This window comes from Colletotrichum karsti, assembly GCF_011947395.1.
Source record: "Colletotrichum karsti strain CkLH20 chromosome Unknown Scaffold4, whole genome shotgun sequence".
Classification (NCBI taxonomy): Eukaryota; Fungi; Ascomycota; class Sordariomycetes; order Glomerellales; family Glomerellaceae; genus Colletotrichum; species Colletotrichum karsti.
The window spans coordinates 1497656-1510946 of record NW_024065904.1 but is presented as its reverse complement, the minus strand read 5'-3'; the positions used below and the strand labels follow the sequence as shown (position 1 = coordinate 1510946).

At 57.2% G+C, this 13291-nt stretch overlaps 4 protein-coding genes across 4 annotated transcripts; 2 read left to right on the top strand and 2 right to left on the bottom strand.

Annotated features, from left to right (window-relative positions):
• Positions 1-2036: 2036 nt before the first annotated feature.
• CkaCkLH20_01975 (uncharacterized protein) lies at positions 2037-4113 on the bottom strand (the record flags this gene model as incomplete). The annotated part of the gene is made up of 2 exons (XM_038884694.1): positions 2037-3655; positions 3726-4113. The coding sequence occupies 2 exons, from the start codon at positions 4111-4113 to the stop codon at positions 2037-2039; spliced, it is 2007 nt and encodes a 668-aa protein (XP_038750394.1).
• Positions 4114-4960: 847 nt separating this feature from the next.
• Positions 4961-7168, top strand: CkaCkLH20_01974 (uncharacterized protein; the record flags this gene model as incomplete). The annotated part of the gene is made up of 1 exon (XM_038884693.1): positions 4961-7168. One exon carries the CDS (start codon positions 4961-4963, stop codon positions 7166-7168), a length of 2208 nt encoding a protein of 735 aa, XP_038750393.1.
• A 1567-nt stretch (positions 7169-8735) lies between these two features.
• Positions 8736-9883, top strand: CkaCkLH20_01973 (uncharacterized protein; the record flags this gene model as incomplete). Its single annotated transcript, XM_038884692.1, has 2 exons — positions 8736-9504; positions 9567-9883. 2 exons carry the CDS (start codon positions 8736-8738, stop codon positions 9881-9883), a joined length of 1086 nt encoding a protein of 361 aa, XP_038750392.1.
• A 556-nt stretch (positions 9884-10439) lies between these two features.
• Positions 10440-12460, bottom strand: CkaCkLH20_01972 (serine carboxypeptidase; the record flags this gene model as incomplete). Its single annotated transcript, XM_038884691.1, has 3 exons — positions 10440-11807; positions 11861-12221; positions 12318-12460. The coding sequence occupies 3 exons, from the start codon at positions 12458-12460 to the stop codon at positions 10440-10442; spliced, it is 1872 nt and encodes a 623-aa protein (XP_038750391.1).
• Between the last annotated feature and the right edge of the window lie 831 nt (positions 12461-13291).

Below are 13291 nucleotides of genomic sequence, written 5' to 3'. Positions count from 1 at the left end.
AAGCTGTTCTTTCTAGCTATTGCTACATGTAGAAACTCTAGCGTATACGGAATAGTTCTCATATGTAGGGTACGTGAAAGGGAATTACCCAGACAAGTGTTTCAAAGAGTCGGGTTTTTCATGGCGGAATCTGGCTGGGACTTTGCATTGGAACCTCGTAATTTCCATATAATATAGGGATTCTTGTCGATCGTCCTTGTGTTATTCTGCTCTAGAACCGACTTTTGCTGCAAGTCAAAAGTAAGTTGTGCAGTGCAAACGGTCAACATGCCTTTGGTGGCTCAGTTGAAATCGACCGAGGAGTCTTGGACGCTCATTTCGTCAAGTCTGAGCTCGTCAACGACATGCCGTTATGCCCGTTCGCGTCCCGGCACCCTGTCCGCAGACTCGTCTCTGCGGGATGGGAGCAGTCCTGGCGGCTCTCTAGACCTCCGGCGGCATTGCGAGGCCGGGCCACCGCCCCGATGCCAGGGGACGAAAAACAAGATGAGGGGGAGCAGTTTCAGACGCAGCGTTCATGAAAGGAGCTAGAATAAATCTCCATCCGCGTCTGGCTACTGCAGAAGGATGGGGAATCGCCCCCTGCCGAGCGGACCAGTCTTCGCCCCTAGCAAGCATACGGTATTTCATCCGGTTGTCAAGGGTTTGTGAATGATACTGGACGGAACCTTGGGTAGGAATGTCAAATCTGATCACCTGCATGAGATAGAGTCACACAATTCGAAAGTTGACGCGGATCTCCGATGTCGTTTCCCTCACGCTGCACTCTGTCTGGTTACTTGTATGTTTATGATTTCGTGTTTAAGTATAGAAGATCTATCTAGGAAGATGGCTCAAACGATCTCCTGAAATTGACACGCTGGCTTGGATCAATATTATCCTGATCAGAAAGCACATTGAAACTCCACATTATGGTTCTTGAGGCGAGTACGTCGGTGAGATAGAAGTGGCGGGAGCAGAGTGAGACCTGGAAGCAACTGCGATTTCAAACTGCTCAGCTATGGGCTGGAAAGCATATAAGAAAAAGTGTCGGGCGTTATAAATGTAGCCCAGCTCGATACGGGCTTTTGTCTCTCGATTTGTCTCATGTGAGGTCCACGGGTCATATTGTTGGGCAACTTCGGCGTTGAAGTCCACGGATAACAGTAATGCATTCCTATGTACGCGCACTCTATGCGTCTCACTTTATGCTAAGTCTCCTCAGCTGGAGTACATTTCACACCTATGAGGTTCCCATATGAACAAGCTGAAAGTAGGTGAGATGAAGGACAATAGTTGGAGTTCTGGCTGACTGCGGCTTGATTGATCAGGGCATCAAAGCTAGGAGCACGGCCACCAATGACCTTGATGCGAACCCTACGAGCAAGAAGCAGGCACATTCCGCTGTCTTCATTGCTTTCGTCATGTTCTGAGATTCGGTGGTGCTGCGCTTCTATAGTCGCGGTGGCTAGCCCCTCAAGTCGCCGGAGTGGCTAGGACAGTGGCGAACGAGACGATGAAATCTTATCCTTCCGTCTAAAGAACTTCACTTATATAGAAAGATACCTTTGCTCTCATTTAAAAGCGCCGTATCCGACGTTTCTGACTGCTAAAAACAACCATTGTGCTTTCGGACATGAGTTCGAAACTACACAAGGATGTCAGATTCTTGGGTGACGCTTCCTCGTAAGAATAATGTGTCTTGATCTCCGAAGGCGTACCAGACAACCATCTCAGCCATCCGTGATCTCTGCTGTCCGTCATTGGTCGTCACTGTTTCATCTGCCGTATTCCAGAAGATGTGTGAGCCCGGGAAACTATTAATCTGGCTCAACACGGATTCGAAGCGAAGCTTTCGTTATACCAACGATACCCTGTTGATTTCGGCGTGAGACGAAGCATACGACGTCTTTTCTGGCCTTACCTGCTGGTGCTAAGTTACTGAGAGTGCATAGACTTTATAGTAAGGCGGTTGGTTGCAGCAAATTTCACTGCACATGGCCGGTCGCGTTGGGGGCCAAAAAATGCAGAATCCAGCCGTTACTACTTGATCATTTTCAGTGCTTCCCGTCATCTCTCAACCCAACCCTCATCTGCCCCTTCCCGCCCCTATTCGAGCGGAAGTAAAACGGCACAAAGACAAGCTCCCTCTTCACCCCTTTTTCTCCACGTTCCAGCATATCAGGCGTACGCTCCCGTCCGATGGTCTTGAGCGCAAAGTACTCCTCTCCTCTAATCTTATCAATCCGCCAGATCTCTTCAACATCCTCTCCAGCCTTGATGCCAATGTCCTTGAAATGGTTCTCCTCCCATTCGTTGTCGGCGTCTTCGACGCAGTAAACGATGGGTCCCCGCGCCAGGCTCAGCGTGCGTTGATTCGTGTACGGATGAGGTGCGATGTATCGCGGAGCGAATCCGTGGATGTCGAGAGTGAAGGCGGAGTTCTCTGCGACGTATGCCGGACTGAGGTAGAGGTATCCCCTTTCCACCTTGAAGTCGTCCGATCCAGGCGCTGGCGTGAGAACGAAGTCGCCCTTAGACCAAGCTGGTATGCGCAGCCGGATCGTCGTCGCAATATCCTTGGCACCCCTGAGTTCGAACGCGACCTTCCCTTCCCAAGGCCAGTTCGACTTCTGCGAAAACATCACTTCCCTGCCCCCCACAGAGAACTTCACCTCAGCACTCGTGTACAAGTGCACATTCACAAACGCCGCGTCCCCCTCACCGCCGTAATCCCACAGATAGCCCCCGATGCTACCGAGCAGTCTCGTGACGTTGGGCGGGCAGCAGGCGCAGACGAACCAGTCCTCGCGCTCGCTCCTGGCGCCCTCGCAGCTCGCGAGCTGGTTCTCGTACGTGAACGCCTTCCCGTCCGCGCTCATGGCCGTCATGACGTTGTTGTACAGGCACAGCTCCATCACGTCGCCGTACTCCCCGTTCAGCTCCGGGTCGGCGTGCAGGAGCCTCTCGGCGAGCATCATCACGCCCACGGACGCGCACGTCTCGGCGTAGCACCCCCCTTCGTCGGGACCCTGGGGCAGGAAGTAGTCGATCCCGAAGCCCTCCCACTGCGCCACGGCGCCGACGCCGCCGGTGACGTACATCTTCTTGGTGACCATGTTGGACCAGAGACGCCGCAGCGCGGTGAGCCATTCGTCGGCGTTCGCCAGCGACTGAGTCTTGGCTGCCAGCTGGCCATCTCCCGCGCCCTGCGAGAGGTTCAGCATGTCTGCGGCGGCGGTCAGCAGGTACATCGCGCGGACGGCGTGGCCCTCGACGCTCGTCTGCTCCAGGATCGGGTCGTGGGCCTGGCAGTACCAGAAGGAGCGGTCCATGGGCCACGAGTTGGGCCTCTTCCACCGCGGCTCGTCGCGCTGTTCGGCCTCCCAGTCGTAAAAGTGTTTTCCGTCCTGGCCGGCCGGGTTGCCGCGTTCCTCGAGGAAGAAGCGTGCGAGGTCGTAGGCGTCCTGGCTGCCGGTGGCGGAGTAGAAGCGCAAGAGGGCGAGTTCGATCTCGGGATGGCCCGGGTAGGCGCGCGTCTGGCCCTCGCCCGGGCCGAAGCGTTTGCGGATGTGGGCGATGTATTTCTGGATGGGCTCCATGAGGCGGTCGTTGCGGTAGTATTGTTGGTGCGCGAGGGCCCCCTCGATGAGGTGGCCGGCGTTGTACCTAATATCTTTTATGAGTTCACATTATTCACGTTTCAACGGCGGGAGGAGGCGGACGGAACATTTCATGCATGTCACGGATATTGGTCCAGCGCTTTCCCGGCTCGACGACGGAGAAGTGGATGTTGAGGTAGCCGTCGTCGTGCTGCGCGGAGCGAATCATTTCGACGAGCTCGCGGACGGCGGCGTCGATCTTGACGTCGTACTCGCCGAGGAGAAAGTAGCAGGCGCCTTCTATCCACTTGCCGATGTCGCTGTCCCAGAAGAGATGCAGAGGCGCGGGCCAGCGGGAGTTGTCGTCGAAGATGGGGTGCCATTTGAGCTTGAAGGCGTCGTATTGGCCATTTGCGCGGAGCTGGGAGAGTTGGGCGTGGAGGGTGATGCGGGAGACGGTGTTGCGACGGGTTAGGAGGAGGGAAGGGGATGTAAAGGTTGTTTGGCGGAATGTGAATTGCGGATTAGACATCTTGGGCTTCTGGTGGACTTGGCGATGAGGTTGAGTGAGAGATGAGAGGTGAGAGGATAGGTGAGTTGGTTCGGGGCTTGGCACCTGGGGATCGCACTTGGACATGAAGGAGCTGGGGGGGCAGGGATGTTACTGTGAGCTTGAGGTGGGATGATAAGCCGAGAAAGGCAAGTCGAATTCCATTGATAAGAGAGATGCGGGACAGGACATTCCTGGAAGCAACCTGATGGTGACGAGTCGCGGACGACCATGCGTTGATACCGCTTCTCAGAATGAATAGGGGTTACAAGCACTCTGATGAACTCTTCTTCGACCTGGAGAGATGAACAATATCACAACAAGACATCCAAAGAAAGAGCAGTAAATTGACATATGAAGCTTGGGGAACAAACCAACCAAAACGTGCCGCCTATCTTGAAGTCAAATGATGATAACTGATCTCCGGTGCGGGGTCAATGACGGCAGGGACTTGCCACGTACTCGAGGAAACTCGTATTACCTGGACCTCAGATGCCTGAGAAATTCGTTGAACGTGTAATATGTGATGGCATTTTCAACACTCTGGAGTTTGCACAGTTCAACTCAATATGATGTTGCGTGATGTCGATGTTGAACAACAGATGAACCGACAAGTTCCAGAGGTCCGGTCGAAGCTTACCTAAGCACAACACCCATGAAGCACTGATCTCATTGACCAATCACATCTCGGCCGCACATCCTAGACGTTTTGCGGGGTCCCAAATTTTTTTGCAGCTCGAACACTGCAGCAAGGTGCCAGGCCCGACAAAAAAAAAAGTTGAAGTCTTGCACCGACCAGCCGAAACACTCCCACAAACGCACAAACAACATGGCGGCGGGCAGCTCGTCTTCCTCCCTGACATCGCAGTCCTCCAACACCCTCACGTTCGCCCCCGGCATGGTTGCTCACCTCCCGAACATGACCGGCGCCAGCGCCGCCGATGTGCGCTCCCTCCTCGAGAGCCTGGCCCCGGCGAACCGCCACGCCTTCATGCAACCGCCCCCCGCGATCCCGTCCGCCTCGCTGCAGGTCGTCAAGAACACGCTCGACGCCTTCGCCGGCCAGATCAGCGACGAGCAGCTGCGGCTGCTGAAGGAGGCGAGCAAGAAGCGCAAGAGGGCGGACGGCGACAGGGCCGACGTGCTCAAGATTCGCAAGGTGCACGTGGACGGGTTCGAGACGACCCAGGTCTGGCAGCAGGCGCGACGCATTATTCAGAGCGCTCTGAAGCACTCCCAAGAGACGTTACAGGAGCTTGAGGACCGGAACGAAATTGTCACGAACGACGTCGGCGAGGAGAGCCTTGCAGAGTCCGACGAGGAAGGCTCCGAAGTCGATGACGACGAGGAGGACTCCGAAGATGAGGAAGTCTCAGGATTTGACCTGGAGGGCGTGGAAGGAGAGGAGGACGAAGAGGATCTCGAGGACGGATCTGACGTTGAGGGTCTGAACGGAGATCTCGAAGATATGGATGAGGGTGAGGATGAGGAGGGAGAGGGAGAAGGTGACGATGACGACGACGATGCCGTATCGGAAACATACGTCGAGGATCCCAATGGCCTCAATGATGGCTTCTTCTCGATCGACGACTTCAACAAGCAAACACAATACTTCGAGGAGCAAGATGCACGAGGAGATCCCAACACCGACGCCGCCAGCGACGATGAAGAGATTGACTGGACCGCCGACCCTCTATCAGCCTCAAGCAAGTCAAAATCTTCGAAAAAGGCAGATGAGATGGACGAGGATGAACAGGAGGAGGACGACGACGAGGAAGACGGCCCAACGTTCGGCGATATGGACCTCAACGCTCCCGAGGGCGCCAGCGACGACGAGGACATGGACGAGGACATGAACGAGCAAGAAGAATTCAACGCGAACGGTATCTACTTCAAGGACTTCTTCCAACCGCCGCCCAGAAAGGGCTCCAAGGACAAGAAGAAGAAGTCAGTCCGCTTCGCACCCAAGGAGATCGCCGAGGAGGATGTTCAGCGCGCGATGGACGATGTCAGGAGAGACCTGTTCGACGACGACTCTGAAGTCGACGAGGATTCCGAGGATGCTCTCTCCGATGTGTCCGCCGGCGACGTGCGGTCCCGCAGGTCAGCACACGAGAGACGCCAGGCCAAGCTCGCCGAGGAGATCCGCAAGCTCGAGGCCGAGTCCGTCGCCAAGCGCCAGTGGACACTATCAGGCGAGGCCTCGGCCGTCGAGCGCCCCGTCAACTCCCTGCTGGAAGAAGACCTTACCTTCGAGCACGTCGGCAAGCCCGTGCCGGTCATCACGACCGAGGTCAGCGAGGGCATCGAGGACCTCATCAAGCGCCGCATCCTGGCGCAGGAGTTCGACGAGGTCATCCGCCGCCGCCCCGGCGCCGATTCCCTGCCCGAGAGCACGCGCCGCGGGCTCATCGAGCTCGACGACTCCAAGGGCAAGGGCCTGGCGGAGGTCTACGAGGAGGAGCACCTCAAGAACGCGGACCCGGAGGGGTACGCGTCCAAGTCGGACGAGAAGCTGCAGCGCGAGGAGAAGGAGATCGAGAACATGTGGAAGGAGCTCAGCGCGCGGCTCGACTCGCTGAGCAGCTGGCACTACAAGCCGAAGCCGGCGGCGCCGTCGCTCACGGTGGTGTCGGACGCGGCGACAATCGCGATGGAGGACGCGCAGCCGGCGACGGCGCAGGGCGTCAGCGGCGGGCAGAGCGCGCTCGCGCCGCAGGAGGTCTACAAGGCCGGGCGGGAGACGGCGGAGAAGGGCGAGGTGGTGGCCAAGAACGGGCTGCCGGTGGCCAAGCAGGAGATGTCGCGCGAGGACAAGGTGCGGCGGCGCAGGCGGGAGAAGGAGCGGATCCGCAAGGCGGGCGGCACGGACGCCAAGAAGCCGCTCAGCAAGAAGGCGCAGATGCAGAAGGACACGCTCGCGGACCTCAAGAAGGGCGGCGTCAAGGTCATCAACCGCAAGGGCGAGGTCGTGGACGTGGACGGCAACAAGGCCAAGGCGGCGGTCAAGGCGACGAGCAGCAGCTTCAAGTTGTAGACGGGGGTTATCACGGGCGTTGTGTGTGTGTATGTGTGCGGTGGTCTGGTATCTCTCCTGGACAGACGGACATAGAGTCGGGAGTAATTTTCATGTGTATCACAAATCAAAAGCATTTACTTTCAGCCAACTCGTGGTTCCGCCATGGCCGGGACGAATCAGGAGCCGGGCAATTCGCAGTGAAGCAGTTGTCACTTCTTCGTTATTCCGGCCCATTATCTTTGGATGTCAAGGTCGCAATGACAAACAGAAACTCGAAATCACAACGGCGGAAGCGGCATCATCCGCCGCCGGCAGGGTCTGTCACAAGCCGGTCAAGGGGGCTCGAGAGGTCGAGAGGCACAGCGCCGAAGGGTGCTCCGAAGACGCAGAAACCCCGCGAATAGATTCGGCTTGGCTACGACGCTGTTGCAGGACCTGGCTTTCCGAGAAGCTGGCTGGGCCGTTGGAAATGTTCAGCAACCCCACGCCAGGGGGATGGCAGATTTTACTGACCAATTATAGCGCGAGGAAAGCCGTTTTGTCAGTACCAATGCTCGGTCAGCACCGTGGGAAGAAGGAAAGCGCCCTCCGCCTATGGTCAATCCATATTATCAATTTTTCTGCTAGCGTTTTCTGCACCGCCCACCTGGACGATTCACGATCCACGGGGGTTATGAAAATTTCAAACACTCGAGAATTGGAAATTGGAAATCGTGAGGCTTTTGGTTGGGCAGTCGACATTCCCCCCCTTACCACCTCCTGCGTAATGACCTGGAATCCTTCCCACCCCCCGTCTGTTATTTCTGTACTATGACATACCACTCACCCTGGGTTTGCTTTAATTGTGAGTGACTGTCGATGCGAAAATGGGGGCGGGGTGCGCCGCTTTCGGACCCCTATCAAAAACCTTGCCAGCACGGCAGGCAGGACAGGCAGGCACACATGCTTTGATTGACGCCGGCGCCCAATGGTTTTCGTGCATCCGTAAGCAACAATCCGAGAGAAACGCCTGTAGAGAAAATTGCATCTCCGTCTCGTATCTACCTTACCTTACCTTGCCGTACCTAGCCGCCCGTTGGTCAGGTCTATTTCTTTTACATCTGCACCGGACCCCTTTTCTTCTTCGTGTTCCCTGCCAAACCCGACTGACCTGACCTCACCTCACTCTCTACCTCACCTTGCTCCGTACTGGACCCCCAAGATCAGCATACCTTACGCAATACCGTGTGACGCCCTCTCCCGATTACGGTGCCCACCCCGCCAACCCCTCACCCATTCCACGCTTATCAAGCACTACAACGCAGACAGTGTGTTTGCACAGTTTTCCTCCGAATTTGCCTTCGACTAATCCTCTCCAAGAAAGATCCCGTCAATCAACATCCTCCCCTTCTCCTCAGTCGGAAATTCAACCCGGAAAAGGGAAAAATAAGAAAAAAGACAGAGAAACGCAACTCCATACCACCATCACCTCACGCTTCTCAACGCCTGATTCACGGCTTCTTCCTCACCAACCGTCTTCACGTCTGACAACCCACAAACCACTCTCCAAACCGTCACACGCGACCCCCCTTCCAGCTCGAACACAATGGCGCCCTCCGTCGTAACCCTCGACACGACCCCCGACTTCGACTTCACGCCCTCCATGGGCGCGACGAAGCAGCAGCAGCAGCAGCAGCAGCAACCCCAAACCCGAACCCTCCTCCTCGCCCCTCCCTCCCTCTCCTCCGCCCCCAACAAGCTCTCCGCCGCCCTCGCCTCCCACGACCGCGCCGCCACAGACCTCCAGATGCTCGACCGCCTCTCCGCCCGCCTCGTCTCCCTGCCCCAGTCCGCCTACGACCTCGTCCTGGTCCTCACCGACGCCGACGGCGCCCGAGTCGAGTCCACCCGCCTCCTCTCCGACCGCGCCGTCCTCTCCGCCGTCGCCGACGCCCTCAAGCCCTCCGCCCTCCTCCGCGCCCAGGACGGCGGCAACCTCGCCAACGACCCCGCCGTCGCACGCGAGGCCGTCCTCGCCGGCCTCGTCGCCGCCCCCGGCGGCGGCTTCTCCAAGCCCGACTACGACGAGGACCAGGTCGTCACGCTCTCCTTCGGCAAGAAGAAGGCAGCCGCACCCGCGACCAACGGTGCCGTGTCTCTCGGCAACGGTGCGGTTTCCCTGAACAACGGCGCCGTCTCGCTCAACAACAAACCCACCACCGCGCCCCCCGTCTCCGCGCCCCCCGTCTCCGCGCCCCCGGCCGGCGTGGGCTTCGTCGACTTCAGCGACGACCTCGACATGGACGACGACGACGAGCTGATCGACGAAGACACCCTCCTGACCGACGCAGACCTCTCTCGTCCCCTTAACATCCGTACGTCCACCCACACATCCCCCCCTCAAACCTTTCAAAACTAACACATGCCCCAAAAACAGCCCCCGAGTGCGCCCCCAAGGCCGGAAAGCGCCGCCGCGCCTGCAAGGACTGCACCTGCGGCCTGGCCGAGCGCATCGCGGCCGAAGACGCGGCCACCCGCGCCGCCGCCGACGCCGCCCTCGCCGCAGCGGCCCCCGTCAAGCTCGGCGCCGACGACCTCGCCGAGGTCGACTTCACCGTCCAGGGCAAGGTCGGCTCCTGCGGCAACTGCGCCCTCGGCGACGCCTTCCGCTGCGACGGGTGCCCCTACATCGGCCTCCCGCCCTTCAAGCCCGGCGAGGAGGTCCGCATCCTCAACAACGACATCCAACTGTAAAAAAGGACGTCATTCTCTCTTTTGTGCTTTCAAAAACACTGGGAATCAAAAATTGGAGTTCCGGCATTTCGAATGTGGGCAAAGCCTGGCTGGTACATATATCTTTTTTACACATGGCACTTACATGCATTTCATGGGAAAGGGGGAAGGGGCCGGCGGCGGCTTATTCATGGATGGGCGGACGGCACAACCGCCAGATTCGGGGCGCTTTTTTTCACTAGAAAATTTGGGTGTTTGAGGCGTATGATGATGACAACACTTGGCATATAGGAGGATGGAAATGGAAGAACAAGCCCGACCTTTGGAACATGGTATCCGTCGGCAGAGTAAGGGTATTAGGCCGTAACCAAACGAGAAAAAATCACATTTCGCTAGAGTCAAAGATTTTGCTCTATACTATTGATACACAACAACTCCGTCCCGTGCTGAAATATCCCGTTCGTATCTGGAGCTCCTTTGTTTTGTTTTCCGCTAAAGATCCCATGCATTGTTGATCCGAGGAGCGATCATAGTAGTTCAACTAAACCAAGCTTTTACCCCCCTCAAGGCGTCAGTTTCACCTTGTTGAGCGGCTGCCGTTTGCCGCCCCTGAGGGCTTCTTCTCCTGGGGCTCGTCGTCGCTGTCCCCTCCGACGCTGTACCGGTCCTTGTCCATTTCTGTCGTCGGGGTCGCGACGTGCAGATCGTCCAGCTCGCTCTCGTCAAAGTCGCCCGTCTCAACGTCGCGGCCGCCGTTTCGCCTGTCACGGAAACCCTCCAGGCCCCGCCCGCCAGATCTCTGCGTCGTCGCCGGCGGGCCGCCCATGAGTCCCTGGTAGCCCCTGCGCTTACGGCGCTCGCGCCAAATGTACCATCCCCAAACACTAGCGGCAATGACAACAATTACCAGGACAATCTCACCAGAGCGGTAGTACGCCTTCCACTTGGCCTCGTCCAGCTTCTTTTGGGTCTCCTCGTCCGTGGTGGTGCCATTGCCGATGCCGCCGACAGACGTGGCGGGGCCGGTCTCGCCGTCGAGTCGGGAGTCCGTCGGGGTTCCGCCGACAGAGCTGATATCAACCTTCATGAAGCGGTCAAGCATGTCGCGGGAGCGGCGGGCGTAGTCGAAGGGGACCATGTGGGAGGAGTTGTAAAAGAGGATGTAGGTGAGGTTGCGCGCCTCTTGCCAGAAACCAGCGGGCTCGCCCTCGACGGTCCAGTCGCGACGCGGAGCCCAGTTGCCGGGAGAAACCTCGAAACCCTTGCCTCCGTTCCACTCCATGTCGCCGATCATTTGCTCAGTACCGATGTGGTTGCAGATGAGATCCTCGGCGCCAGAGAAAAGCACAACGGGGACCTCCTTGAGGAGGTCAGGCAAGAAGTCTCTTGAGGGCGCCGAGTTCTTGGCCCGGAAAGCGGCACCAACCGCACCGTTGCATTCCTTCCAGCCAGTGTTCTTCTGAGGGTTGATGTGGAGCGCGTTGACGACGTCGGCCCTTCTGAGGTAAGGAGTAACGTTGACCAAGTCGGGAGGCCAGTTCATACCGCACGAAGGGTAGGTGTCCTTCAGGCGGATGTCGTACATGTTGATGCAGTCGCGCTCGCCCTTGGCATTCACCTTGGCCGTCTCGGCGAGCAAATCCTGCAGGACGGTTTCGCACTCGGAGAAATCGACGGTGTGCTCCACAGCGAGGGAGGTTCGGCAGATGCGCCACTGCTGCTCGAGCTTCAAAGCAACAGGGGATCCCTTCTCAATGAGGTTCCGTTCGTAGGCAAACTTGAGATACGCGTCGTACTGCTCCTTGGGAGAAATCCAAGCGTTTCCGAGAAGCAGACCCTTCAGGTTCCAGATGTTCTTGGTTCCGGGCTTCTTGTTTCTCTCCAGCATTTGCTTCGCGATGTAAGGGATGTGCTGACCAGCGTAGGATTCGCCCGCGATGTAAATCTGCAATTTGTCAGTTTCGACCCTGTGATGCGGTCCGCGTTGTGATGACTTACGTCGTCGTGCTCGTACTCGGGGAACATGGCGAACCACTTCTCGAGAAACTTGACGAACTGCTCGGCCATTTCGGGAAGCTCGTGCAAGTAGGAGTTGGTGTCGACGTAACTGAAACCGGTACCGACCGGGTTGTCGACGAACAGCAAGTTGGCGAACTCGTTCCAGGAACCATTGTTGTACGTCAAGTGATCCTTATCCTGGACTCTGTAGGGACCGATCTCCATCAAGGCGCCATCTTCGGAACTGCAGCCGGGACCGCCATTGAGCCAGATGACGGTGCGTTGCCTGTTGGCGATGTGCTGGTTCTGGAAATGCCAGAAGAAGAGGTTTCCGTTGTGTTCGGGGGTGACTTCGACGTGGCTGTGATGAAACGCGCGTCAGCTGGAGAGCTTCAGATTTGCGATGGGGGCGGGCCAAGGGCGGGAGCGGGAGCGTCGGGAGAGAGAATGTCCTTACCCTGCGTGCATCTTGATAAAGGGTTCTTTGGGTGCGCCGGGCAGATCGTGAACGAAGTAGTCGGCGGCGCTCTGGCAGACCACCGGCGTGGTCCATGATGCCAGCGCGAGCAGCAGCGGCGGCACCATCGATAGGATAGCCATGATTGGGGAAGTGTGTCCTCCCCGAGGCTACCTGCAGATGGGAATTAGACAAAAAGTTACGGGCCAAGTCCGACCCGTGATTGCATAGAGACTCTCTCCCCTGATGAAGAAAATGAAAAAGAAAGACGAAGAGAAGGGAGAGGATATTCGTCGAGAGTTTGAGGGGAGGGAGGAATGGCGATGGGGAAAAAAAGATGCGATGCGAAAGGTTGGATGGATGGATGCTGGGCAGGACAAAGCGAGATCTGAAAGGTGTACTCTGTCTGTATGTAATCTGGACCTTTTGGTGGTTGCGCACCTCTCATCCGGTAATCCCTGCTCTAGCCAGGTTCTTGCCAAAATTGGCTGGCGCAGCGTGGCACAGACTGGTACTGCGGTACAGAGTACCTAGGAATTGGGGGTTCGCCTGCTCGCCTGGCTCGTTATCGACCGGCGGATGGTAGCGCAGCCGAAAGATGCCGCAGGGGCGGGGGACCACTGTGGCACTCTCTAAACAGGGGCTTCTGGGGCCGCCGCGGACATGACCTCAGCGTCTAGATTTCAAGGTGAAAAGTAAGTCTTTGACTTCAGATACCTTTACCTTAACTAGGATTTCTAGCCAACTAATAAGGGAGCTTGAATGAGGCATGGTATAAGATTGAATCTAGCTCTCTCTTGGGTAGTGTACACCACCTTTGCGCTCGGTTGCTTCTTTCCCTTGGAGGACTCGATGCTTATGTACAGGAATGAAGCTCAATACATTGATCAATAGAATAGCCTCAACACAACACAAGCTGGGTAAGAATACCTCACTCGACTCGACTAGACCTGTCGATCGAACCCCCTCATGCC